This window comes from Panthera onca, chromosome B4 (genome assembly GCF_046562875.1).
Source record: "Panthera onca isolate mPanOnc1 chromosome B4, mPanOnc1 haplotype 2, whole genome shotgun sequence".
In the NCBI taxonomy this organism is placed as follows: Eukaryota; Metazoa; Chordata; class Mammalia; order Carnivora; family Felidae; genus Panthera; species Panthera onca.
In genome coordinates, this window is record NC_138345.1 from 120,229,710 (window position 1) to 120,257,346 (window position 27,637).

The 27,637-nt window shown below is 34.4% G+C and overlaps 1 protein-coding gene across 2 annotated transcripts in view; it reads right to left on the reverse strand.

Annotated features, from left to right (window-relative positions):
- BLTP3B (bridge-like lipid transfer protein family member 3B) overlaps positions 1–27,637 on the reverse strand; it is a 112,577-nt gene that overhangs the window by 31,767 nt on the left and 53,173 nt on the right. For both annotated transcript variants that reach the window (XM_078449565.2, XM_078449566.2), the window contains 9 exons: positions 26,714–26,903; positions 25,998–26,138; positions 24,434–24,604; positions 19,560–19,740; positions 17,498–17,581; positions 8,683–8,865; positions 8,051–8,169; positions 4,659–4,800; positions 738–931 (listed from right to left, as the gene is read on the reverse strand). In XM_078449565.2, the coding sequence (XP_078305691.2) occupies positions 738–931; positions 4,659–4,800; positions 8,051–8,169; positions 8,683–8,865; positions 17,498–17,581; positions 19,560–19,740; positions 24,434–24,604; positions 25,998–26,138; positions 26,714–26,903 (1,405 nt within the window). The remainder of the gene's footprint in view (positions 1–737; positions 932–4,658; positions 4,801–8,050; positions 8,170–8,682; positions 8,866–17,497; positions 17,582–19,559; positions 19,741–24,433; positions 24,605–25,997; positions 26,139–26,713; positions 26,904–27,637) is intronic.

A 27,637-nucleotide genomic window follows, 5' to 3' on the forward strand; every position in this document is an offset into this window, starting at 1 on the left:
TTTTTTTAAAAAACAAAACGAGAGGTTAGAGTGGGAGAGAGCCAAAGCATAAGAGACTCTTAAAAACTGAGAACAAACTGAGGGTTGATGGGGAGTGGGAGGGAGGGGAGGGTGGGTGATGGGTATTGAAGAGGGCATTTTTTGGGATGAGCACTGGGTGTTGTATGGAAACCAATTTGACAATAAATTTCATAAAAATAAATAAATAAATAAATAGATAGATAAAGTGTGCATAAAAAACAAAACAAAAAACCTCGCACCTTTAAAGTTTAAATATCCTTGGGATTCAGATTATCAACTACTTGGTTGTAATACAAAGCAAATTTCTATTATCTTTGGATATCAATAACAGAATAACTGTGAACAAATAAAACCCAGATCTAATTTATAAGTTTCACTGTATTAATTTCCACTTTAAAAGAAAAATTTTATCAACTCCGGTAGGAAGTAGGGGAAAAAATACTGATTTAAATGTTATTTCTGCTTACCTCCAAATGGATGAGCAGTGACAAAATGAAACAGGTTAAATGGAAGATAGAGAAAGAAGGGGGAAAAACAGTCTCTTAAGGCTTTTTAAACTGAAAATCAAAATTAAAATTAAAATTTCAAAATCAAAATTAAGATTACAATAAAGTTGATTTATATTTGAACACCCATCTTAAATCCTGGAAATTACGATGTTAACTTTTCTTCTCTAAAAATGGTTTTGTTATCACAGTCACTTGTGTATATGGTACCTTTAGCATTAAGCCATCAATTCGAATATCAACATGCTCATCAGATTTTGAATTGTCATTCAACTTGTATACAGCCATAAATTGATTAAGACTCTGTTTTAAATCCAAAAGAAATTGATTTAACCATAGAATACTTCTTTCATCCACGGTAAACTGTAGTGCATTCAGTTGGCTATAAAGGTTGGGAGATGGAACTGTGGAGAAAAAAAATTTTAAAGATTTTTAATGAGCAGATAGTCTAAATCTTCCCTGAGAAAAAACATTTTTAACTTTTATTCTTTTTAAATTAAGATAATAAGTTTTGAAATTTTATTTACAAAATTAAAGTGACATATGTGGATGATAATGAATACATTTAGACAGACAAAAAACATTTTTCTATGCTTCACTAACTGAAAAATATATTGTTTATTCTAAAACTATCTATAAATAGGAAACAACGTTTAGATCTCTCTTCCTAGTATCTGTAAGGACTTTTCCTACTTGAATGATAATCTGAATCCTCTAAAATAAGAGAACCGAGTCTAATGACTAATTTCTTATGAAAGTGGTGAATAGGCAGGTCTCCTTTGGGAGGAGGGGCCATGCAGTTTTATTCTCCACTTAATCCTAACCCTAGAATAGCGCTTGGTGCAAAGTAAAAATTCAACTATCTACTAGATAATAAAAGGAATATACTCCTTTTTCATAGCTCTCCACAAATATTAGAATGCCTGGGGGTTGGATAAGTGTTTTAGTGCTAATTTATATTAAACTAATATTCACAATTAGAGTATACACCTCTTTCTTAAATCCTTTTGTTTATACTATAAAAACCATTATTGTTTTCAGAGCATCTTGATAAAAAATCTATCCCAAACATTCAAACCTACTCACTTCTAGTAAAGCAAATAGCATGTATATCTAGATTTTTTAGACAACAATAATTTAAGGAAAATAAATCCAAGGTATAGGATATCATTAAAAAGACAGCATTATAACTATGTCCTAAATAGGATTTTTTTTGCACTCATTCATTCATATTCTTCCAGGAAAGATTCACTGAATGCCAACAATATTTTGTGTATGGTGTTAAGCACAAAAATAATAAAATGTCTATAGATTTTTACTCAACACAGACACAAAGGTAGAAAAATGTAACTCAAGTCTAACAGAGACATCCAATTGGGATGTGGCAGTGCTTATATTTGGAAATTGAAAGGAAGTGGGGTGTTGAAGAGATCACATCATACTCTGGAAGGAAGGAAAAAGAAGGCCTCTCAAGTATAAAATGAGTGATGATGACAGCTACGGAGAGGACTAGAGAGCAAATGTAGTCCCCAAAGCTATAACACAGAAGGAAAGAAGAATCCGGGCTGTGGAGATCTGGGACAGAGGAAGAAACTGGTACACTAAGCGGTAGAAAAATCTACACATAGTAGTACAAGTACTACAAGTAGTTTCCAACAGGGGTCTACTTATGAAATAGATTATTACATGGTTATTAAAGACACTTAAATAAACCTGTAGAAACCTGGAATATGCTCATATCATCAAAGGGAAACGATGTAGGGGCGTGTAGGTGGCTCAGTTGGTTAAGTGTCCAAACTCTTGATCTTGGCTCAGGTCATGATCTACTGATTTATGGGATAGAGCTCTGTGTCAGCTCCCGCTGACCACACAGAGGCTGCTTTAGATTCTCTGCTTCTCTCTCTGCCCCTCCCCCACTTACTCTCTCTCACTCACACTTGCTCTCTCTCAAACTTGAAAAAAAAAAAAAAAAAAGAACTTAAAAGAAGGGTACAGGATGTAAATCAAATATGCAAAAGAAACACATACATTAAAAACAGGACGAGCAATACTATACTTACTGTTATGGTCTCAACTGTCCCCTCAAAATTGGTATGCTAACCCAGGGTACCTCAGAATATGACTGTATTTGAAGACAGAGCTTTTAAAGAGGCAATTATAGTAAAAATGAGTTCATATGAGTGGGCCCTAGTATATATAGTATGATCAGCATCATTAGGAAACACACACAGAGCAAAGACCACGTGAAAAAACAGCCATCCACAAGCCAATAAGAATTCTCTGAAGAGGGGCGCCTGGGTGGCTCAGTCGGTTGAGCGTCCGACTTCAGCTCAGGTCATGATCTCACACTCCGTGAGTTCGAGCCCCACGTCGGGCTCTGTGCTGACGGCTCAGAGCCTGGAGCCCGCTTCAGATTCTGTGTCTCCCCCTCTCTCTGCCCCTCCCCTGCTCATGCTCTGTCTCACTCTGTCTCAAAAGTAAATAAAAACAAAAAAAAGAATTCTCTGAAGAAACAACCCTGCTGACACTTGATCTAGAACTTCCAACCTCCAAAATTATGAAGAAATGAATGTCTTTTGTTTAAATCACCCAGTTGGTGGTGCTTTGTTATGGCAGCCCTAACAAATTCATACATTTATGTTTTAGCAGAAGTTGTCTCTAAACTGTAGACTCGTGGCCAGTTTTTTATTTTTGGTATATTCTTTTTTTAAATAACATAACATATATTACATTTACAATTATTTTAAAAGTTATATTTTTATAAAGTTGGGTTGCTTAACAAAGAGATGAAATGTAAGGACTGAAAATGGATCCCTGTACCTTTGTATATGTTTGAAAATTTTCATAGTGAAAAGTTAAATTAAACACAGTTAAACATAACCTAGCAATTCCATTCCTAAGTATCTAGGGGGCTAGGCTTTAAATTGCTGTAAGGAATTTAATGTTTTTATCAGAAAAAATATATATTATAGAATAAGATTACAATTCCTATGGCACGTGTTAATAAAAATGATAGAAATAAATAAACCTAGATTAGAAATCAGAAATCTTGGAAACTAGTCTTCATTCTGGAGAATTAGTAACTCAGTGATGCATTACTTAAGGAAAACACTTATTTGTAAGGAGCAAGGAGGACTGGAAACAATGGGATTCTCCAGTTACAGACAAATGGTTGTGAATATTATGGGAAGGCAGTGTAATATAGCTGCAGCCTGGGGGGAAGACACATGAATTCTGATTTAGAAGACCCACATCTCAGCTGTGCCATTTTACTAAGGTGCTAAGCAAATGTCTTAACCTTTTTTAATTTTCTCACTGTTTTGGTCAGGAAGGTAGAAAGGATAAACAAGAAATACACAAAAGACTGCTGAAAAGCATGAAGATGGTGAGAATTAGATCCCAAAACTTTGGCACAAACAAGGATTAAATAATTAAACAGTTAAAGAAAAGATACCATATAAACAAAGGCCAATTTTATTTTGAAAAACTATGAGATGAACTCAGATAAACGCATAGAAATTTAGCATTCAAAGAACACAAATGCATAATCATTTTCACTTTAGGACCCCAAAATAGCTTACAAATCAAAATTCATGTAATTCAATGTTCAAAGTAAAGACAAGTGCCAAAAGTTGTCCAAAATATACATTTGTGCATAAAACAGCCAAAAAAATTCTCTATAGCTAAAAGAATAAATGCATTATTAATTTTTCAAAGAAATATAGAGTTTTATATAGCTGAAATATAAATAGGTTTTGACTAATGGAAAAAAATGACCTTATTCTACAAAAAAACTAACTTTCGTAAATTCTTTCATTTAACAAACAGCTACTAGTAAAGAAATGAGTCAAGCCTCAGGGATAAAATGAAGCATGACTACTACATGATTCCCAACATTAAGGATGCTACAAGCTAGTGAGAGAAAAAAAAATATGAACAAACAGTAAGAACATGTAAGAAATGCTATATAGAGTTATATGCTAAAAACAATGAGAACAAGTGTAAAGAACAATGGGCTTTTGTTTCTTTTTTTCACATTTATAAAAGTTGAAAACAGCAAAAAAAACCAAAAAACAAAAAACAACTTTCCAAGTAATGGACAAATAATAGCAAAACAGGAAACTCTCTTACTTGGAAAATCCTTTCCGTCTGGATAGTAATATTCTGTAAATTCTATATAAACAGCTGACATTTCTTGTGGAAGATACAGAGATTTCTTATTGCAAGAAATCATACTTTTGGGGGAAGAACGACACTGTTCTGCTGTAGAGACCTGAAAAAATAATTAAGTATATTGAAGTAACACTGAATAAAGCTCTTTCCCAACAATTTATGCCACATGGGCATCACTTCAAACTCCTAAAAGTACTTCAAATAATTAATTAATGGTTAATTTGCAATGCAAACTTTATTACATATTTAACTTCAATTAAATTATTTTTAATAACACCAATCAACTATTCAGAAAACCTATAGCCCCTTTGAAGTATTATCAGTTACAAAATCAACTCTTTAGTAAGGTCCTTGCAAACTTATTATTGTAAGCCTTAAAATATCAGAGTATTTCTATTACAGAAGTAAGTAAATGGGAGAGTCAGGACACAGATCCAAGTCCTCAAGAATAGACTGCTTCCCTGGTAGGTATTTTACAGTAATTTGTTACCATAATTTATTATCATGAAAAAGTTAGCTATATACAGAGTTTTAGTCTGGGATAATAAAAAAATTACAGAAATAGATAATGGTGATGGTTGTACAACTGTGTGAATAAACAATGAGAATGAATGCACAATCAAAAATAGCTAAAATGTTATCAAGTCATTACATTGTATGCTTGAAACTAATAATGTTACATGTCAATTATACCTCAATTTTAAAAAATGGCTGAAATGGTAAATTTCATGTTATGCATATTTTACATTAAAGATTAACCTAAAAATAACTACAAATTCTTCTGTCAAATAGTTTGATCACTTGGTTTTTTCTAATGTTTGTTTGTTTATTTATTTATGAGAGAGACAGAGCATGAGTGGGGGAGAGGCAGAGAGAAAGGGGACTTCAGGTTCTGAGCTATCAGCACAGAGCCTGATGCGGGGCTTGAACTCATGGATGGAAAGATCATAACCTGACCTGAAGTCGGACACCCAACCAACTGAGACACCCAGGCACCCCTCACTTACTGTCTTCTAAAAAGACTACGAGTTTTAAGGTTCTTGTTACACTTTTTCACTCTCCCCTGAAAATGGTGAATTTACATAAAAAATGTATATACTAATTTCCCCCAAAGTTCAACCAATAGTTTTATCAATTTCATTTATTTGTACTTGTTTAGTATATATTCAGGTATGTATCTCAAGGTTAACTTTTTTCATTCATTCAACAAACATGTATATTTCTCATATGAAGTAGAATATTTCTCTTGTATAAACTGCTAATAAAATCTTTGAAACCTTGTATAGACTTTATAAATTTAAGTCAGTTCCTTGCATTATCTAATTAAGAAGTTTTTCTTTGCATATGTGGAAACAAATCCTTTTCACCTCAAAGTATCAACTTATTTTAATAGACAATAGCTTACTTCCTTTTTCCTTCAATAGTTAAAAGGTTATTCAAATTGATATAAACATACTATTTTCTTTCAGTTATTTTTATTTGTTTTGTTCTGGTGTATTTGTATATGTGGGATTTTTTTTTTTTTTAATATTTATTTACTTTTGAGAGAGAAAAGAGACAGAATGTGAGTGGGCGGGGGGAGCGGAGGGGGGGCGGGCAGACACAAAATCTGAAGCAGGCTCCAGGCTCTGAACGGATAGCACAGAGCCCAACACAGGGCTCAAACTCACAAACTGTGAGATCATGACCTGAGCTGAAGTCCGACACTCAACTGACTGAGCCATCAAGGTGCCCTGTGTATGTGGCATTTCTTTACTTTATTTCACCCTCAACTACTTGGGATTATGGGTGATTCACCTCTGCTCTTTCTATATGAATTTATTTACATCTTCTAGCTTCAAATAAGATGCATTATATATGGAATGTAAAACAAGAAGCCATTGTACAATAAGAAAATAATGCGTAATCAAGGCTTCTCAAAATTGGCATTACTGACATTTGGGGCCAGATGATTCTTGGTTTTGGCACTGCTAACAATGTGCAGTGCATTGTCACAATGTTTAGCAGCATCACTGGTCTCTACCCACTACTTGTCAGCAACAACCTCCTCCAGTTGTGACAACCAAAGATGTCATCAGACATTGCCAAATGTCCCCTAGGGTATAAAATCAACCCCAGTTGAAAACCACTGAGTAAAATAAAAAATTTTCAGATAAAACTAAGTCTCAAAGCCACAGACTCATCAAAATAAACCAGAACAATTAATAAATGATAACATGTTATCTGAAATTGTTTATTTTTAAAGAATGTTATAGTCTATTATGTTGGTCTCAAGGACTGTAATATTATACCATATTGTATGATTACAGCCTGAACAATATAATGGACAGAATTCTTAGCCATGAAATTATGTTCACAAGATAGCCAATACTCAGTTCAATAAGGCAAAAAAATATTTTACTTTCTTCCACTAAGAGCATTGTGTAATAAGGAATTTGATCTCCTAAGAGAGGTCTGGCCTTTGTTCCTGCTTCTGGGAAGTAATTCTAAATTCTTAGAATTCCCTATTCATGGTAGATCCCTGGGACAACTGACAGTTTATGCTTACAGTGATGACTAAGAGTGAGGTTGGCCATACTTGATAGTCTTAGTAGACTTCAGAGACTGGAGGCTTTGGGTCACCTGGTATCTAACAACAACTGAGTTCATCTATGAGGGTAATACTTCATGTATATTGTTATGTATACTTCATGTATATTGTTCTTTGTGCCCTGAGGACAAGGAAGTTCCACATTTGGAACCCTCTTAGCCCAATCCAGGTTCTCTTCCTATGGCTGAATCCAATTTATATCCTTCCCTGTAATATATGTAATTCTTAGTATAAATGTGCTTCTTAGCATAACTTATTTCAGTGAATTCTATTATTTATTCCAATGAATTCTTGAATCTGAAGGTGGCTTAGGGGAGACTCCCAAACAGTTGCTGTGAGAAGTCTTGTGCAGATTTAGCAGACTGGAGAACTATGCTCTTGACCTCACAGTTTGGTTAATTCTGTATAACCATATAAACAAAAATTAATGAATGGATATCTTCTATCCTGTCTAATTTAGCCATGTCACAAAACTGGCCAAGATGTTTTAAATAAAAGAGTGGCAGTAGTTTATAATAGTTGCTTGCAGGGGTATCTGGGTGGCTTAGTCATTTAAGAGTTTGGCTCTCACAGTTGTGGGATTAAGCCTCACCTCAGTCTCTGTGCTGACAGCATGGAGCCTACTTGGGATTCTCTCTCTCCCTCTCTCTCTGCCCCTGCCCCACTCTCTCTCAAAATAAATAAATAAACATTTAAAACAAAATATGAGTTGCTTGCAGAAGATGTTTTATCATAAGATTTAATTAAAAATGAATCATACCTGGTATATATTGAAATCTGCAAGTCTAACCACAACAGAACTAGACATTAACTTAGCTTTGGACTGCTGAGATAATACTGAAGGTGATCTGGAAGTCCCTTTCAGAGCCGAGTCTTTCTCTGTGGGAAATAAGAAAAAAACTTTCAATTTATGGCAAATGATTTTTAACAATCACTTTTTTGTTAAGACAGCTACTAGAAATACACATGAACTCTAATTTGTCAAACAAAATAATATATGTGAAAATACTTTATATATAAACTGATGCCGGAATTTGTTATTATAATGATTATTCTTTTGTGTGATTATTCCTTAAACATGAGTCATACACCACATTTAAGATTTTCTTATACAATAACTTTTACCAGAAATTCTTGTTAAAAAGAGAGACCTATCAGCCATTTAACAATCTCAAACATTCTAACGGGGTATTACTCTTATTGGTCATGTCAATTTAAAAAGTGCTTTTGGTCCATAAGCCTATGGTCTGAAGAAGGTGCAGAATTTTTAGACATTAATTAAATTTTACAGAAAATTTACAGAAAATATCCTATCATGATCACACACACACACACACACACACACACACACACAATCAGGGGAATGCCATAATGTTGTTATAGGTAAAATACCTGTTTGTGTGTGCTGGGGAGAGGCATGTGTTGGGGATTTAGGAGGTGAACCTACATTATGATCCTTTACAGCCTGCTTAAGCATTTCAACGTTGCACTCAAATTCATGTAACAATTCGTTGGCCCATCCATTTTTTGTTTTGGTTGCATCACTAAAATACATCCAATGATTACAACTATCTCCTGTAAAATGAATGACAGGTATTTCACTGAAAAATGCACAATTTTCATTTATTTTATTGTAGCAATGCTTCTAATGAGATTTATTTATTTCCCAAGGGTTTTTTTCTCAAGGGAGCACTCTTCAGCTATAAAAGATTTTAATCTTCCTAGAAAATTTGAGCAAAACATTTAGAATACACGCAAAGAGTGTCAAAAGGAAGTTATCTAGAGGTTTCTATCAGAAATCAACCATTGGTAGAACATGACTCAAAATTTCAATTACAAACAGTACTGCTGGTCAACCTTCACTGAATGCTCAAGTATCAAACATACCTCCATTAGAAAGAAAATATTACAGAAAATACTACCAGAAAAAAGTCCTTTCATCAAAGATTTGTTGTAAAGTGACAAATAAAACCTATCCTTAAAATGATGAGGATTATTAAAACACTTAAAAAACCAATGAAATTTCTCAAGATGGACATCAAGTCATAAAGATATAGATATATCTATACCTATATAAAAATTTTTGGAAGGAAAATAAAAAATTAGGATTATTAGGTTTCTCTGTAGCAAAAACTGAGAAAAGTAGTATGTAAATAAAAGGGTTCAGAAAATATTGTGCCCACCCAGAAACGCTATCTTTGGGTGGTACCTGGGTAGCTCAGTCAATTAAGGATCTGATTCTTGATTTCGGCTCAGGTCATGATCTGCATCTTGAGATTCTCTCTCTCCACTCATCCCTCTCTCTCTGCCCTTCTCTCTGCTTCTCCCCTGCTCATGTGCACACACACTCTCTCAAAATAAATAAACTTAAAAAATAAAATAAAATCTATGACTAAGTTTCACCTTCCAAAATATGAATTATTTCTGTAGTTAAAATAACTTTACATATGTGTAAGTAACTTACAAATCAGGAATATAGAATATATGACAAAGACTTCAAACAAAAATCAAATAGTATAACCTTTAAATTCATCAAGCACACATACAGAAATAACAAACAGAAGAAGGGTAAATTTGTGAACAGAAAAATTTTATCACTTCCTTAAAGTCCTGGAAAATTCCTTAAACTTGTTTTTCTTATTTTTGTTAATTAAAAAAAAAAAAATCCATACATCACCAAAATGCAGAGATGGGCATAAGGTCAAATTACTTAATTTGGCCATAAACTTATATATTTTGTTTTTTATTATTTGGGAGGAAAAAACCTATCAATATTTAATTATTAAAAAGTCTATTAATGTATCACTGCTCTGCCTTTTGGCTAAGATCACATGTAAAAAGTCTATTAATGAAATTTAGAAAACACAGAAAAGTTTTTTTAAAAAGTTCCTGGAATCCTACAACATGGCTGAAATCATTGTTATCCTTTTACTTTATTTCCTTTCTTGAGTTTTTAATATTAAAATATACTAATAATATACTGATTTTTAAAATTCAAAACATATTACTAACTTTTGTCACAATTAACAAAATAAAATAGCATAAAATATGTCCTCCAAATTCTGATTTTAACATTTAAATCAATAGAGTACTGCCAATTGCTAACAATTGTACTTCCTAATAATCTACATAAAACTCTATATAAAAATGCATAAATATTTTCTATGGCAATTGTATCTTCTTGGTGAAATACTACTGGGGAAAAATAACAAATATTTTGGTCTCTTTTTTTCCTTAAAAAGTTAAAGAGAAAAGAAAAATGCCAGTGGAGTACGACTATGCTCACCTCATCCCATGAATATAACTAGATTACCATCAAATCATCCTAAATATCCCAGAAATTGACCTGAAGACTGGCAGAACAAATCCCACAACTAAAGGTAGAGAAGAGGCCACAACAAGGAAGCTACGTAGTGCAGTGACAGGGTTTGGGAGAGAAATGGATTGGATGGTGGCTGCTATGTTGGGGAGGGAGCCACAGTTGCTAAGAAGGGCTAGAGACAAACTCACACACAGAGGAGTGCATGGGGAAAATGAATCCCCACAGTAGTTGACTTGGAAAGCAAAAAGCAATTTCATGGCTTTTGCCAACCAGCAGGGCTTAAAGCCTGGAATTTTAAAGGTCAGCGTGCTTAGCTCTTGGAGAGCTCAGAAGGTACTGGAGCACCTCTTGTGAAGAAGTCAGGCAAACAACCCGCAAACATATAGCATGGAAACAGTAATCTGAAGAGCACCTGGAGCACACGCTGGGGAAGGTATTTGCTCATCTTGTATTGTGTACCAGAGAGATAGTGTTCACAGAGAAACCCCTCTGGGAAGAAAGGAATAAGCCAGCACCATTTCCCTTCCCCATCCCTCAGAATAAGCACGGGGTAACTGGTGGGAATCAGTTTAGTGCAGACATTCACTACCTAACTCACTTACACCAAGCCACACTCCATGCACTCCAGTGGAACTTGCCTCAGCCCCAGCACAGCAGACCCTCTCCCCTAAAAGACCAACCCAAACCCCTGCTCACACTGTGTCTCCCTACGTGGGAGTTTTGCAGAGCCTCGGTGCCAGCTGCAATGGCGACAGGCTTCATTTCACAAGCAGACCAGAACACACTTAGTTAAAATGTGCCATATTCAGGCCAGGGACCAAACACCGCCAGTGAGAGGCAAACAGAGCCCCTGCAGACAACTGGCCTGATGGATAAAGTGGCTAGGAAACAACAGCAAAGCACATGCAGCACATAGTGGAGACACTCCCAGAAGCACCAGAACCTGGGGAACAGGGGACACAAAACAGGGCACTCCATGACCTCTGCTTCATAAGACCATTACCCTCATTAACAGGAGATGTAGCTGACTTTCCTAACACAGAGAAACAGGCACAGAGACTTAGACACAATGAGAGAACAGGACGGGACACGACCAGAGATCTAAGAGAAACAGATACAAGTAACAAGCCAGATTGAGAATTTAAAGTAATGATTACAAGGATATTCACTGGACTTGAGAAAAGAGGAGGACATTCGTGAGACCCTTAACAAAGAGATATGGAATGACATAGCAGAGATAAAGGGCTCAATAAACAAAATGAGAAATACACTTGATGGAATAAGCAGCAGGATGGAAGAAGCAGGAGAAAAAAATTAGTGGCCTAGAAGACAGATTAATGGAAAGTAATCAAACATAACAAAAGAGAGAAAAAAGAATTATGCAAAATGAGAACAGACTTAGGAAACTCAGTGACTCGATCAAACATAATATTGTAGAAGAGAGAGAGAATGGGGCAGAAAATTTATTTGAAGAAATAAAAGCTAAAAATTTCTCTAATCTAGGAAAGGAAACAGATATCCAGATCCAGCAGGCAAAGAGAACTCTCAAAATCAACAAAAGAGATCCACATCAAGACATATTTTAATTAAACTGACAAAATATAGTGATAAAGAAAAAAATTTTAAAGCAGCAAGACACAAGGAAACAGTAACTTACAAGGGAACACCTATAAGGCTACCAGGAGATTTTTCAGCAGAGGCTTTCCAAGCAAGATGTCAGTGGTATGATAGATTGAAAGTGCTGAATTGGAAAAAATCTGCTGAGAATACTCTTAACTAAAGGAGCTCATGACCACTAAACCAGCCCGGCAAGAAATATTAAAGGAGACACACTGAATGGAGAGGAAAAACCAAAAGTGACAGTATGAAGGTAGAAAACACAAAAAAAGCAAAAATGAGTGTTTTTGTAAAAAATTAGTCAAGGAACTCACAAAATAAAAGACTGTAAAATATAAAAACATATATGTAAAGGATGGGGAGGAGAGGAGTAAGAATGGGATCAAATCTAAATGACCAAATTAATATAGATTGCTATCTGCAAAAGAGGTTATATACAAAACTAATGGTAACCATATCATAAACCAATAATAAATATGCAAAGAAAAAATAAAGAAATGCAAACATATCACTAAAGAAAATCAGGAAACCATGAAAGAGAAACAAAAAAAGATAGGAGAAAATCATCACAAATGACCACAAAAAAATAAAATGACAATGAATACACATCTGTAAATAATTACTTTGAATGTAAATGCACTAAACACTTCCATCAAAAGTCACAGGGTGACAGAATGCACAAAAAGAACAAGATACATCTATATGCTGCCATCAAGAGACTCATCTTACACCTAAGGACACCAGCAGATTCAAAGTGAAGAGATGGAAAAACACCTATCATGCAAATGGATGTCAAAAAAAGCCAGAGGAGCAATACTTATATGACACAAATCAGAGTTTAACAAGAGACAAAGAAGGACACTATACAATCAAAAAGGGGACAATCCAACAAGAAGATATAACAATTATAAATATTTATGCTGCCAACACAGTAGCACCCAAATACATGAAACAGTTAATTACAAAAATAAAGGAACTAATTGATAGTAATACAATAATACTAGGGGACTTTAACACCCCACTTACACATCAATGGACAGATCAAGTAAACAGAAAATCAATGAGAAATAATGGCTTTGAATGACAAACTGGAACAGAGGGATTTAATAGATATATTCAGAAAATTCCATCCTAAAACAGCAGAATACACATTTCTTTTCAAGTACACATGAAATACTGTCCAAAATAGATCTCAATGAATTCAAGAAGACTGAAGTCATACCATGAATCTTTTCTGACCACAAGGTTATGAAACTAGATGTCAACCACAAGAAAAAATCTGGAAAGAGCATAAAAATATGGAGGTTAAATAACATGCTACTGAACAATGAATGGGTCAACCAGAAAATAAAAGAAGAAATTAAAAAGTACATGGAAGCAAATGAAAATGAAAATACAACAGCCCAAAACCTTTGGGATGCAGCAAAAGCAGTTCTAAAACGGGAAGTTTATTGCCAACTAGATCATTCTCAAGAAGCAACAAAAATCTCAAATAGGCAACCTAACCTTACACCTAAAGGAGCTAGGAAAAAGAAGAAAAAACAAAACCCCAACCAGTAGAAGGAAGGACATAATAACAATTAGAGCAGAAATAAGTGATACAGAAAAACAAAGGAATGAACAAACAACAAAACCACAAAAGAACAGATCAATAAAACCAGGAGTTACTTCTTTAGAAAAAAATCAATAGAATTGACAAATTTCTAGCCAGGCTTATCAAGAAAAAAACAAGACTCAAATAAATAAAATCACAAATGAAAGAGTAGAAATAACCAACACCACAGAAATACAAATATAAGAGAATATTATGAAACACTACATGCCAACAAATTGTGGACAACCTAAAAGAAATGGATAAATTCCTAGAAACATATAAACTAATAAAACTCAAGCAGGAAGAAATAGAAAATTTGGAAGCAGCAAAGAAATTGAATCAGTAATCAAAAAACTCCCAACAAACAAAAGTCCAGGACAAGATGGCTTCACAGGTAAATTCTAACCAACATTAAAATAGAGTTAATACCTATTCTTCCCAAACTATTCCCAAAAATAGAAAAGAAAGTTCCAAATTCATTCTATGAGGCCAGCATTACCTTGATAACAAAACCAGATAAAGATAGCAGTGAAAAAGAGAACTACAAACCAATATCCCTGATGAACACAGATGTAAAAATCCTCAACCATATACTAGCAAACTGAATTCAACAATACATTAGAAAAACCATGCAGCACAATAAAGTAGGGACTTATTCCTGGGTTGCAAGGGTGGTTCAATATTTGCAAATCAATCAATGTGAAATATCTCATCAATAAGAAAAAGGATAAAAACTATATGATCATTTCAATAGATGCAGAAAAAGCATTAGACACAGTACAACATCCATTCATTATAAAAAAGCCCTCATCAAAGTAGGTTTGGAGGGAACATACCTGAACATAATGAACATATATGAAACACCCACAGCAAACATTTTTAATGGGGAAAGGTCAGGAACAAAACAAGGATGTCAACTCTCACCATGTTTATTCAATACAGTACTGGAAGTATTAGCCATGCATCAGACAACAAAAAGAAATAAAGAGCATCCAAATATGTAAGGAAGATGTAAAACTTCCATTATTTGCAGAGGACATGATAATATATACAGAAACCCAAAAGACTCCAGCAAAATCTGCTGTAACTGATAAACGAATTCAATAAAGTTTCAGGATAAAAAAGTCAATGTACAGAAATCTCTTGTATTTCTATACACCAATAATGAATAGCAGAAAAAAAAGTCAAAGAATCAATCCCATTTACAACTGCACTAAAAACCATAAGATCCCTAGGAATAAACTTAACCAAAGAGGTGAAGGACCTATACTCTGAAAACTATAAAACAATGATGAAAGAAATGGAAGATGACACAAAGAAATGGAAATACATTTCATGTTCATAGATTAGAAGAACAAATACTGTTAAAATGTCTATACTACCCAAAGCAATCTACACATTTAATACAATCCCTATCAAAAATACCAACAGTATTTTTCCCAGAACTAGAACAATCTTAAAATTTGTAAGGGACTAGAAGAGACCTCGAATAGCCAAAGCAATCTTGAAAAAGCAAAGCAAAGCTGGAGAGATCACAACTCTGGACTTCCAAGTTATATTACAAAGCTGTGGTAATCAAAACAGTATGATACCAGCACAAATGGATGCACAGATATATGCAACAGAATAGAAAACCGTCAGTTTTGAATCCCAGCTGCACGCCAAAGGAAAAACACAAGAGAGTTTTGACACAGGGCTAACTGACTTCCCTCTCTACTTTGTGAGGGTTGCCTAAATAGCAGGGGTTGAGATCCCCAGTCTGGGAATGAGAGATTGGGTGGCTTCATTTTCCCCCAAAACACCAACACGGTGGGAATTCAGAGAGCAACACAGCAGTCCCCGGGGGAGCAGGGACCCACCTACACGAACACCCTCCCACCCTGTGCCTGGCAACTGCTTATCTTCTGGGGCAGGGCTGACTCTGAGCCAAGGTAGCCACAGCTGGCCTCTCCTCCAGACCATCACAGCCACCATCTCCCAGGCACCAACAGACAACTCTTTTTTTTCTTTTGGAATCAGGATCATAGTTTCTGATTTCTTTTTTTTTTGTCATTTCCTTTTATCTTTTTTTTTTTTAATTAGGCTTTTTTATTCTTTTCTTTCTTTTCTCTTCTACTTTCTTTCCTTCTTTCTTTCTTTTTTGTTGGAATCAGCTTTATAGTTTCTTGTTTGTGGGGTTTTTTTGTTACCTTTCCTTTTCTCTTTTTATGGAATCAGGTTTTGCCCAACCTCTTTTTTCCCAGGTTACTTCAACAAACAAATCAAAGCACACCTCGTTAAAGGTCTAAACGCCCCCAACACTGCAAGCAAAGAGCTCTGCAAAGAAATGACCAGTGGGAAAGAGCTGCCAAAACACAACAGCGAAGTACACACAGCATATACCTGAAACACAATCTGGAGTACCAGGCCCAGGACAGTGTATGACCCCTTTTTAATATAGTAGTGCTCAGCTGCAGGAATCATAACAAGCTTTTACAACATGCAAAGATAGAAACTTAGCTCAAATGACACAATGGAGGAATTCTCCCCAAAAGAAAGGTCAAGAAGAAATCACAGCCTGGGGATTTGCTTAAAACAGATATAAACAACGTACCTGAACAAGAATTTAGAACAAGTCATAAGACAACTAGCTGGGCTTTAAAAAAGCATAAAAGTCCCAGAGAAACCCCTGCTGCAGAGATCAAAGACCTAAGAACTAGTCATGATGAATTAAGAAATACTATAACTGAGATGCAAAATAAACTAGACAGTGACAGCAAGGACTGAAGAAGCAGAGGAGAGAATAGGCAAAGTAGAAGATAAAATTAGGAAAACAATGAAGCTGAAAAAAAGAGGGAAATTACTAGACACAAGGGGAGACTTAGAAAACTAAGTGTTTCCACGAAGCAAAACAAAATCTATACCATATGAGTGCCAGAAGAAGAGTGAGAGAAAGGGACAGAAGCTTTATATGAACAAATTATAGCTGAGAACTTCCCTAATCTGGGGAAAGAAAGGTATCCAAGTCTAAGAGGCATACAGAACTCCCTTCAAAATCAACAAAAACAGGTCAACACCATGACATACCATAGTGAAATTTGCAAAATACAAGGATAAAGCCAAGATACGTTAGCAGCCCAAGTATCCATCGATTGATGAATAAATAAAGGAACATGTAGTATCAATCTATAATGGAATATTATCAGCCATAAAAGAGAAAGAAATATTGTCATTTGCAAGGATATGGATGGAGCTAGAAAGTATAATGCTAAGCAAAATAAGTCAGTCAGAGAAAGACAAATACCATATGGTTTCACTCATGTGAAATTTAAGAAAGAAAACAAAGGAGCAAAGGGGGGGAAAAAGAGCTAAATTAAGAAACAGACTCAATTATAGAGAACAAACTGATGAGAGAGGGGGTGGATGGTGGTTGCATGAAATAAGTGATGGGGAATAAGGAGTGTACTTGTCCTAAGTACCAAGTAATATATGCAGCTGTTAAATCACTATATTGTACACCTGAAACTAATATGACACTGTATGTTACCTATTAAAATAATAAAAAATAAACATAAATTAAAATAAATACAAAATAAAATGAATTAAAAAATAATAAATACAAAAAGAAATGAGATAAATTGACTATATAACTTTAAGGCAAGATTTATGTCTGTTAAAGAAATTGTTATACATACCTGCTTTGTGATAAGGATAATAATCTATAGTTAGCTGTGTAAAAGACAGTTGCATAGCCCCTCCAGTAATACGTCTGTTTGACTCTGGGAAAATAAAAAATTTGGCATTGAGAGAAAGAGAAAGAAACATTAGCAAATATCAGAAACACTTCATGCATTGTACTTGCAGTCTAAGCAATGATTGTCTCTCTATTGTCATGAACAATATACATTAAGGAATTCAGGAAATGCAATGCAATCTAATTAGTATTACTGAGCCCCTATCATTTGCATTGTACAAAGCTAGAAGATGAGGGTACAAAAAGAGTAGAACTTTTATACTTAAACTCTAACCATATGCCAAATATTGTTTTGTTTTAAATACTTTAGTTATACTTATTTGCTCTTCCTCACAACCCTGAGATAAATACTATTATTATTATTATTATTATTTTCTAGACAAGTAAATTGAGACACAAACAGGTTAATTAAATAGACCAAGGTCTTACCAGGCAATAAACACAGAGCTTATTTTGAACCTAAGAAATGTTAACCACTATACTATATCATCTTGTCTTTTATTGAAGAAGAACTTGAGTCTACTAGATTAGGTAGTTGTTCAAAGTCACATAGCTATATTAAGATTAGAAGCAGGTCACAACTCAGTGTAACTCCAACATAAAAATCAAATTTTAACACAGCATGGATAAATCAACTGCAAGTACAGAAAATACAAATTAAGATACAACCAGGTATGAATGAACATGATTCATTTCAGACCTTTCTGGATTTTAGAACAAATCTGTACCATGAAGGAAATACTTTGGTGGAGTAGTTTTCCCCTTAAAAAACATAATTCAGCTTATTCTATGAGGGAGTATAAAGAGTGAGAAATGTAAAAAAAAAAAAAAACAAAAAACTTGGAAGACACTTGTCTCTATTCTTTTGCTGATTACTTAACCTTGACCCCCTCATTTTGTTATGTTGGTTTATTTTAACTTTTTCATTTTCCTGTCAAATCAGTAAAGAAGATACCAACTTTAAGACAAATGACACAAAGGTAGACAAAAGAAAAGACAACAAATCCCTCTCTAAACTCCAAATCTTCCTCATCTTTTCCATTCCACCCTTTTATCTGGTCACTGGTACCTGGCTGCCTTATCTGATGAAGGCAGAGTAACTTCTGCTAAATATCCAAGGTCAGTCTCAGCTTTAAAAATACAGAGTAACAATTTTCACAGATGTAGACTGTGATTCAGGTCTGAGGTACAGAGGTCAGATATAGATATCTCTGTTTTAAAGAGATCCTCAAGCTCACCAAAGTTTGAGAACCACTGTCCTAGAAGTAGGACCACTCGCTAAACCCTTCCAACACTTATGGGCCGGGGACACTCTCCAACAGAGAGAAAGAAATGCAAGTACCTAGATTACAGAACCACAGATTTTCAAAGTGACCAAGAAGAGCTTCCTATTTCTCCATTACCTGTGTCTACTAAATTAAGAAAAGTAAGAGAAACAAAAGCGAAAAGTAAAGAAAACAAACTTAACTAACTGGAATTTGGCTTCCTAACCAAATTTTGGAGCATTACTGGAGAAGAGACGCAAGAAATGTTAAACAGCCACATAGTTGTGTTTACATGCAAATGGGGTCAGAAAAATGCAGATAGACCACCATGTGGAAACATATGTGCAAATAATTATGAATTGAGTATGGACTAAAATTTAATGTATACATAATTTCAAAATTATTAAAAAGTTAATTCAAAGGCAAGTCTAAGATTTCATCATCCTCTAAGGATGTCATCTATTCAGTCCTTGGTTTTTTTAAACTTAATTTTACTGTTAGCATCTGTAGCTAATAATTAATTGTGCTGAAATACTAACTACTAAAGCCAAAAAATTTCATACCAATATATATTGCTTAAAAATACAACTTTCATCTATGCATCTTATATGAATGATAAAATTATGACCAGTGATTGTACAAGACATATTATATATTACAAATGATAAACAATCCAGTTTCGTAGGAAATCCTAAAAAAAAAAAATCAAAGTAGTTTGAAATAAGCAGCTTTTATTACCTTTTTCTTTAGCATGAATGTCATCGCATATGTGTAGATCTAGATGAGAAATCACTAAATGATGAGATGTTTCTTTAACATCAAATTCATTGAATAGTTTCACAATTGCATCATTTAGATCAGGAGCATTTGAAGTCTGTGGTGTCTTCACTTGTTGGGTAGATGGGGCTACTGCCGAGCTCTAAAAGATTCAAAACTGCCTTATCACTACAAGTTAAATATTTGAATTTCCACAAACAAGAAAACTTAATATCTTTAGTAGTAAAGTCATGAAAAATAAGCTAATATATCTCTATTCATGACTCAATTCCCCCCCCAAATATTTTCTGAATTATATGGGAATAAAATTAAATCTAAAAATTGGAAAACTATACACATTTGAATATGAAACCAATGTTTAAAATACTTGAATAATTATATCTATATATTTATAGCCCTTATTTTAGAAAATATATTAACTATTAAAGCCAGCTTATTCAAATAGTATTAGCTCTACATATTAAAAAAGAAACAAACGTGAGCATTGTATATATCAGTTGTATATACTATTATATATCCTGTAGAAATAAATCACTTCTTTGCAAAAGTGCTTGTGATATTGTGTAGTACTGTAAGTGCCCTGATACCTCTCCAAAGTGATGTGGCATGTCCTTTGAACTTGGAAGAAGCCAGAAAGTGGAAGAGATTTATAAGAGACTGTGAGTTCAAGTTCTTTTCTCCCCAAAGTGAAAAAGTATAGAATAATGCTGAAGTGTAAAGACTTATGTGAACCTAATAGCCTAAAATGATTCTATATAAGTATACTGTAAGATCATCTTATCTATAAGCTACAAAACTGTACATGAAAATTTGGTAATAACAAAATGAAGACCAAATTTTTCATCAAGAAATATTAAAAAGTTTCTAATTAAGAACAATTCACTAATAAAAGTGTAGTTAGTTATGTATGAAAAATTAAAGTACATTTTGTATGTATACATATTTATACATTATCTATTAAGAACTACCTGTAAATGAATTTCAAAGTATACTCAGTTAAATGAGAATCTCTCAAAGAAAATGATTGGGACCCACAGTAATTAAAGAAAAGGAAAGATGAAATATAATTGTGAACCCTTAAATTCTAGGGGGCTCAAGAAAAATTCTTTCACTAATTAACTGTTAAACTAATTTCCATAAGAAAAATCACTTATGTTCTTCTACTTTCACAGCCTTAACAGACTACTATTTATGTCTACAATTGTACTATTTTGAAGAAAAACATTACCCTGTATTTAACCATGTTTTTTTATGTTCTTCATCAACATAAATACTGATATACACAAAACACAAACATTAATCTCCATAGAAACCTTTCTCTTAATGTTGTGGTAGATTCAGTTTTTACATGCTGTTTGGGGCCGGGGGGGTGAGTGGGCATTATAAACTCTTTTGCCTAATGAATAATCTTAACATTTCCTGGTTTCCTGTGTATTCTTCCCTTTTAGAGAAGAAAAGGATGAAGCTAATCAAGTATTTATGATAGAAGATGGCTGTCAAGTTGTCAGGCTGAGCAAAGGAACACTGTCAACTACTTTACTCTCTAATCCACTCTCTTAGTCCTCAAATAATCAGGGCATTCTGTATGATACCTAAAGTAGTTAATGTGACAATGACCACCCAAGAAAGAAACTTGACGGTAATGAGAATGGTTAAGTAACTTTACCATGAAATATTAGGGAGCAACCAAAAATAAAAATTAAAGACTAACAACATGGAAGAAAATTGTATATATCCACTTACTACACACTTGCTAAAACTAAGAAAAATGCAGGTGCTGAGGCAAAAAAAACCTTTAAGGAAATACTTCAAAATGCTAACACTGGTTTTATTATGGTGATCGGATTACAGAACTTTGTCCTTTTTCTAGTTTCCTAATCTGTGATAATCTATACAAATATATCCACTTGTTGTATAAGTAAGACCCACAGTAACATCAAAACTTTGTCTATTAGCCTTTAATTTCAATTACCATCTCTGTTATTGACACCCTAAACTACATAAATCTTCATTGCAAACTTTGACAGACTAGTGTTCATGATGGTAACACTTAAAATATTACTTCCTGTACTTCATTACGTTCTTTCAATTTCAAAATGGAACTCATTATTACCTTTTTTTAGCCTTATCTCCCTTAATCAAACCTGCTTCCTTCTTCTGCATTCCCTTTACTGGCTAATGGAACTACAAATTATCATTTGAAAATCCTGTTTTGCTCTTCATCCTCAACTGATGAAACACTCAGATATCTCTCCCCAACTTGGTTTGTAGATTTCTTCTTTCAAACCATTACCAGAGGTTCAAGTTCACCCCTTCTTTAGACTGGTAATCTTTCTCTTCTTCAGTCGATCCACTATAATACCACCAAGCATTATTTGATTGTCCTTTTGTACTTAAAAACTTCCAGTGACTTCCATATGCCTACAGGAAAAAGTCCAAATTCTTCAACATATAATGAATGCCCTTTACATCTAGTCACCACATACTTCTGCCTGAACTCAGGCTACCGGCCCAAAAAATTACTCTGTGTTGCAGTTCAGTGTTATGTTCACTAAACTTAAAATTAGGTTCTCCCAGAGAAATGAAGATATCTCACTGGATAAATATTACTTATTGGTAGAATGATAAAAGGGTCACCATCAATTCCTTATTTATTTCTTTTTATGACTAAGAAAACTATTCATATAAATAGGTAGATTGCAATGAAAATGAGTTTTACTTTAGCAATATGGCATGAATCTTTGAACTCCTTCAAGTTACATGCCAGGATTCATGAAATGATCTTTAAAAAATTATTTTTAATAATCTAATAGCTAACATTTATAGATCCTACTTCAAATGTGTTGAAAGCAAAGAAGTGGGAGTGGAAATCACCTGACTTGTTACTTTGTTATTCATTAGTCATTCACTTCCAACATGAGTAACAATAATTCAAATTACCTCTGTCCTGTCACCCCAAACTTTTTAAGTTTTTCCTTAAACTGGACAAATCCATCATAGTAAGAATGAGTAAGAAGTAAGAAGGTGGTCTTTCATTTGTCAAACAAGGTAAGAGTAGTTTGGGAAAGGGAGAAGGAATCCAATGTTTTATTTAACATAAGCAGCAGATAAAGTTTAAGAAAGCAGGTAAGTTTCTCCAGCAGATAAAGTTTAAGAAAGAACACAATACATCAAAGTGGAATATGTAGAAGCCAATTTCCTCAAAACCTGGACAGGTGTGTATCAGAGAGGCATGTGTACATAACTCTCAAAAACACTGCTCTAGTAACACCAAACTCCTTATTTTTATCAGGAAACACCATTCAAGACACTTTGGCAGATTCTATTCCCTCATCTGAAAGATCCTTTCCCTCACCTGTGAACTTCTAATTTTTAAGACTTAATTTCATTATCCTCCTTGTGAAGCCTTTCCAAACTATGCAAACAGTTGACTAAAACTTCTCTATGCCTCTATGGTTCCTTCACTCCAGCATTTAAGCTGCACTGCAATGACTTATTTTATACTTGACTTCCTGTTATACCTTATATCCTGAGTTCCTTGAGGACAGGGTCAGACAATATTCATTTTTACATTCACAGTGTCTTATGACATAGCAGGTAGACAGTAAATAATGCCAATTTGATAGTCATAGGTGTATGCCATTCCCATGTACCAAGTGAGATCACCAACAAGCTATTTCTTTAGAAATAGCTTCAAAGAAATAGGGTTTCACAATATCCCTTGTTTTTGTTAAGAATAGATACAACACTACAGTTTTGTATTCAATTTCAGCATTTCCGCAGGGTTTTACACTTGCTGCCCTGTTCTCGCATTTCTCCCTTCACTATACCCAGGTTTTTCCTGTCTGCCCTTTATTTTTTTTTTTTTTTAATGTTTATTTATTTTTGACAGAGAGACAGAGCATGAGTGTGGGAGGGTCAGAGAGAGAGGGAGACACAGAATCTGAAGCAGGCTCCTGGCACTAAGCTGTCTGCACAGAGCCCGATGCAGGGCTGGAACTCATGGACGGCAAGATCGTTACCTGAGCTGAAGTCAGTTGCTCAAAGACTGAGCCACCCAGGCGCCCCTGCCTTTACTTTAGTAATTAAGTTGTATTTAACTTCCTGAAAAGAGGTGTTTATAATATCAAATAGTTTTATGTCATCATTAATTCTAGTGCCTAATACAGAGCTCCAAACAAAATAAGCACCCTATATATAGAAACACATATATGCTTTCATAGAGATACCATGTGTAGAAATTATACAGTAAGATATCTAAATTTTTTAATGTTTTATTTATTTTTGACACAGAGAGAGAGAGACAGACCATGAGCGGGGGAGGGTCAGAGAGAGAGGGAGACACAGAATCCGAAGCAGGCTCCAGGCTCTGAGCCGTCAGCACAGAGCCCGATGCGGGACTCGAACTCACAGACCGTGAGATCATGACCTGAGCCGAAGTTGGACGCTCAACCGACTGAGCCATCCAGGAGCCCCAATAGATATCTAGATAAAAGATTCTTGGACTATGGGGCACATGGGTGGTTCAGTCAGTTATGCATCTGACTCTTGATGTCAGCTGAGGATGTGATCTCAAGGTCCATGAGTTCAAGCCCCCTGTCAGGTTCTGCACTGACAGCACAGAGCCTGCTTGAAATTCTCTCTCTCCCTCTCTCACCGTCCCTCCCTTCCTCCTCCCTCCCTCTCTCTTTCAAAATAAATAAATAAATAATAAACTTAAAAAAAAAAAAAAGATTCTCATACTCAAAGTCTTACAATCTACTTCATATAAACAACTAACCATTTTGATTTCTAAACCATTTACAGGTCAAGTGTTTTTCCTCTTAAGAGCTTACCTGCGTAGGTTCAGGAGCCATACTCTTCCTTTGTTCAGTTGATTTTTCTATTGCTTCACTAAGAGATTTTGCATATTGTACCATAGCCTTCAACTGGGAATCAGTTAAAACCCATAATAAGTCATCCAATATTAGAACTAATTTTGTTGCAATAACATTGCAGTCCTTTAACTGTAAGAAAAAAATCATTCATAAAATTAAGCCAAGACATAAAACTTACAAATGCACAATGTTTTAAAAAATGCTTAAAATGTTTGAATGAAGTTAAATATGGATCCTTCCTTCATTGACCAAATATTTACTGCGTTCCTGACTATAGAACAAATACCTCCTTGTACTGGACATAGAGTGGTAAAAAAGACTGACAAATTCCTATACCTTAACAGGTGCATATTATGCAAGTACAAGTACTTATATAATTTAATTTTTCATTTATAGCTAATAAGTCATATAATTACCTCCAATAATTGTGCTAATTCTAGTACAGAAAGGATTAAAATTAAACATGAAATGCTATGTTAACCACATTTCACATTTCAATTTTTTTTTTTAATGTTTTATTTATTCTTGACAGAAAGAGAGACAGAGCATGAATGAGGGAGGGGCACAGCGAGAGAGGGAGACACAGAATCTGAAGCAGACTCCAGGCTCTGAGCTGTCAGCACAGAGTCCAACGTGGGGCTCGAACTCACGAGCCGTGAGATCATGATCCAAGCTGAAGTTGGACGCTCAACCAACTGAGCCACCCAGGTGCCCCCACATTTCACATTTCAGAATACTGTAGTAAGCACTGTACTCTGAAATTTTTTTTGAACTTAATTTAGAATATTTATTTGTGTCTAATGATACAAAACATTTAGTTGAGAATTTAACTGAGCCATGTTTTAAAAAGTCATGACTCCATTAAATTTCATCACAATCTATAGAGAACTCTCAACTTCTGATATCTTGAAGTCACTATCTTCCCTAATTACCTAAATTACCATTCATATGTTAATAACCTTCTAAGGCTAGTAGTTTTGGTGACTTTGGAGGCTTTGCAGTTTACCCACAGCAAGATTCAACAGAAGAAATGAAATTACAAGACAGTTAATGTTCAACAATATTTGGCAACGGAGAATCTATTCAATTTATCAAAAGTAAAAATCTAGGGTCTCCTGGGTGGCTTAGTCGGTTAAGCGTCCAACTTCGGCTCAGGTCATGATCTCACGGTCCGTGAGTTCGAGCCCCGCGTCGGGCTCTGTGCTGACAGCTCAGAGCCTGGAGCCTGTTTCAGATTCTGTGTCTCCCTCTCTCTCTGACCCTCCACCGTTCATGCTCTGTCTCTCTGTCTCAAAAATAAACGTTAAAAAAAATTTTTTTTTTAAAGTAAAAATCTAAGTATCAAACGTAGATGACTGAAAAATGTTATTACACTAGATTTTTTCAAATACTGCTTAAGGCACTATATTTCCTTTTATTTTGCTTTTAAGTATTCCTATATTTCACTTAAAAACTTATTTAAAATTTCCTCTCAATTCCACTAGTTATCACATGAACCAAAAAAGTAACCCTATTGACTTACTCTTCTTTTAAGTGTGACTCTGATTTTTGATTGGTTGGTTATTAATCGAACAGGAGCACACATAATTTCAAGATGTGAACTTTGAGTAGCATCTGCCTCTATTCGAATCATCTGCCAATTTATTTCTTTAAACGTCAAAACCTAAGGAGAATAGAGATTAGCTTCACTTAGGCGAAACAGAATGAGAAATGTGTAGATCTGTAAAAACAAAAAAGCTAAATAAAATTTATCTCTTTACTAATATTCTTATGACACTCTAGATATATATTCACTATGCTTTTATTTTTAAAAATTATATAGCTGCAACAAATTCAGTAACATATCTTCCTAATTATATTCATTATTTGTAAAGCTGTTAATATTTTACTCTGAATTTGATATAAAGCACAAAAAGCATGTGAATCATGTGACCAAGAAAAACTTAAATAGGATTTTAGTTTTGTATATTTAAAATTCAATTCTGAGTAGCTGAGAAGTTAAAATGAGGTTCATTAACTCCATAAGTTGAAAGAATTATTACATAAAAACACTAAAATATGCACATTTTAAATTAAATAATGAAGAGAAATACATAGAAAAGTAGAGTTAAAAGGCAAGAGTAAATGCAGTATGTGAATCTAGGGTAACTATAAGAAGTCATTATTTTAAAATGCCCTCTTTTATTTATCAGTGACTAAAAGATTTTTTAAACAAAGAATGAAAAAAAAAATGCTTACCTCTCCTCTCTGTGGATCTTGAATGCGAGTAAATCTTAAATCTCCATGTTCCCAGTTTGCATTTACACTATAGATTCGTAGCTGGGAAAGTTCAAAGGATGCATTGAAAGCTTTTGCTCCAATGCGGATAACAATGGAGTTTACAGAAACAGTAATTCCCTCAACGACTTTTTCAGCAAAGCCATATTCACTGGAAAAATAAAGGAAAATATAAAGCACTAAAGCCCATATAAATCATTGATAAGTTATCTGTTAATATTTTCACACAAGTGTATAAAAGGACCATAATATTATTCATTTTTATTTTTAAAAATTTTCAGTAAAAGCAATAATCTAGCCTGATTGTCAACCTCAAAGGGCCGTGGACCTAGGGTTTCCCACACCTGATTGCATGTAAATTATAAAAATGTTGTCAAAATGATAAAAATCTTTAAGATTTCACGTTACTCTATACAAATTTTTTATTTTAGTTCCAGTACAGTTAATACACAGTAATATATTCGTTTCAGGTGTACAATAGAGTGACTCGACAATTCTATACACTACTCAGTACTCATGATAAATGTACTCTTTAATCTCCATCACCTATTTTACTCATCCTCCTCCCCACCCCTCTGGTAGCCATCAGTTTGTTCTCTATACTTAAGAGTCTGGGAGCACCTGTGTGGCTCATTTGGTTAAGTGTCCACTCTTGGTTTCGGCTCAGGTCATGAGCTCATGGTACATGGGTTTGAGCCCCACATCAGGCTCCACACTGACACTGTGGAGCCTTATTAGGATTTTCTCTCTCTCTCCCTCTCTCTCTCTCTCTCAAAACAAACCTTAAAAGAAAGTATTAAAAAAGTGTTTCTTGGTTTGTCTTTTTTAGCCTTTGCTCGTTTGTTTTCTTTCTTAAATTTCACATATGAGTGAATATAACATATG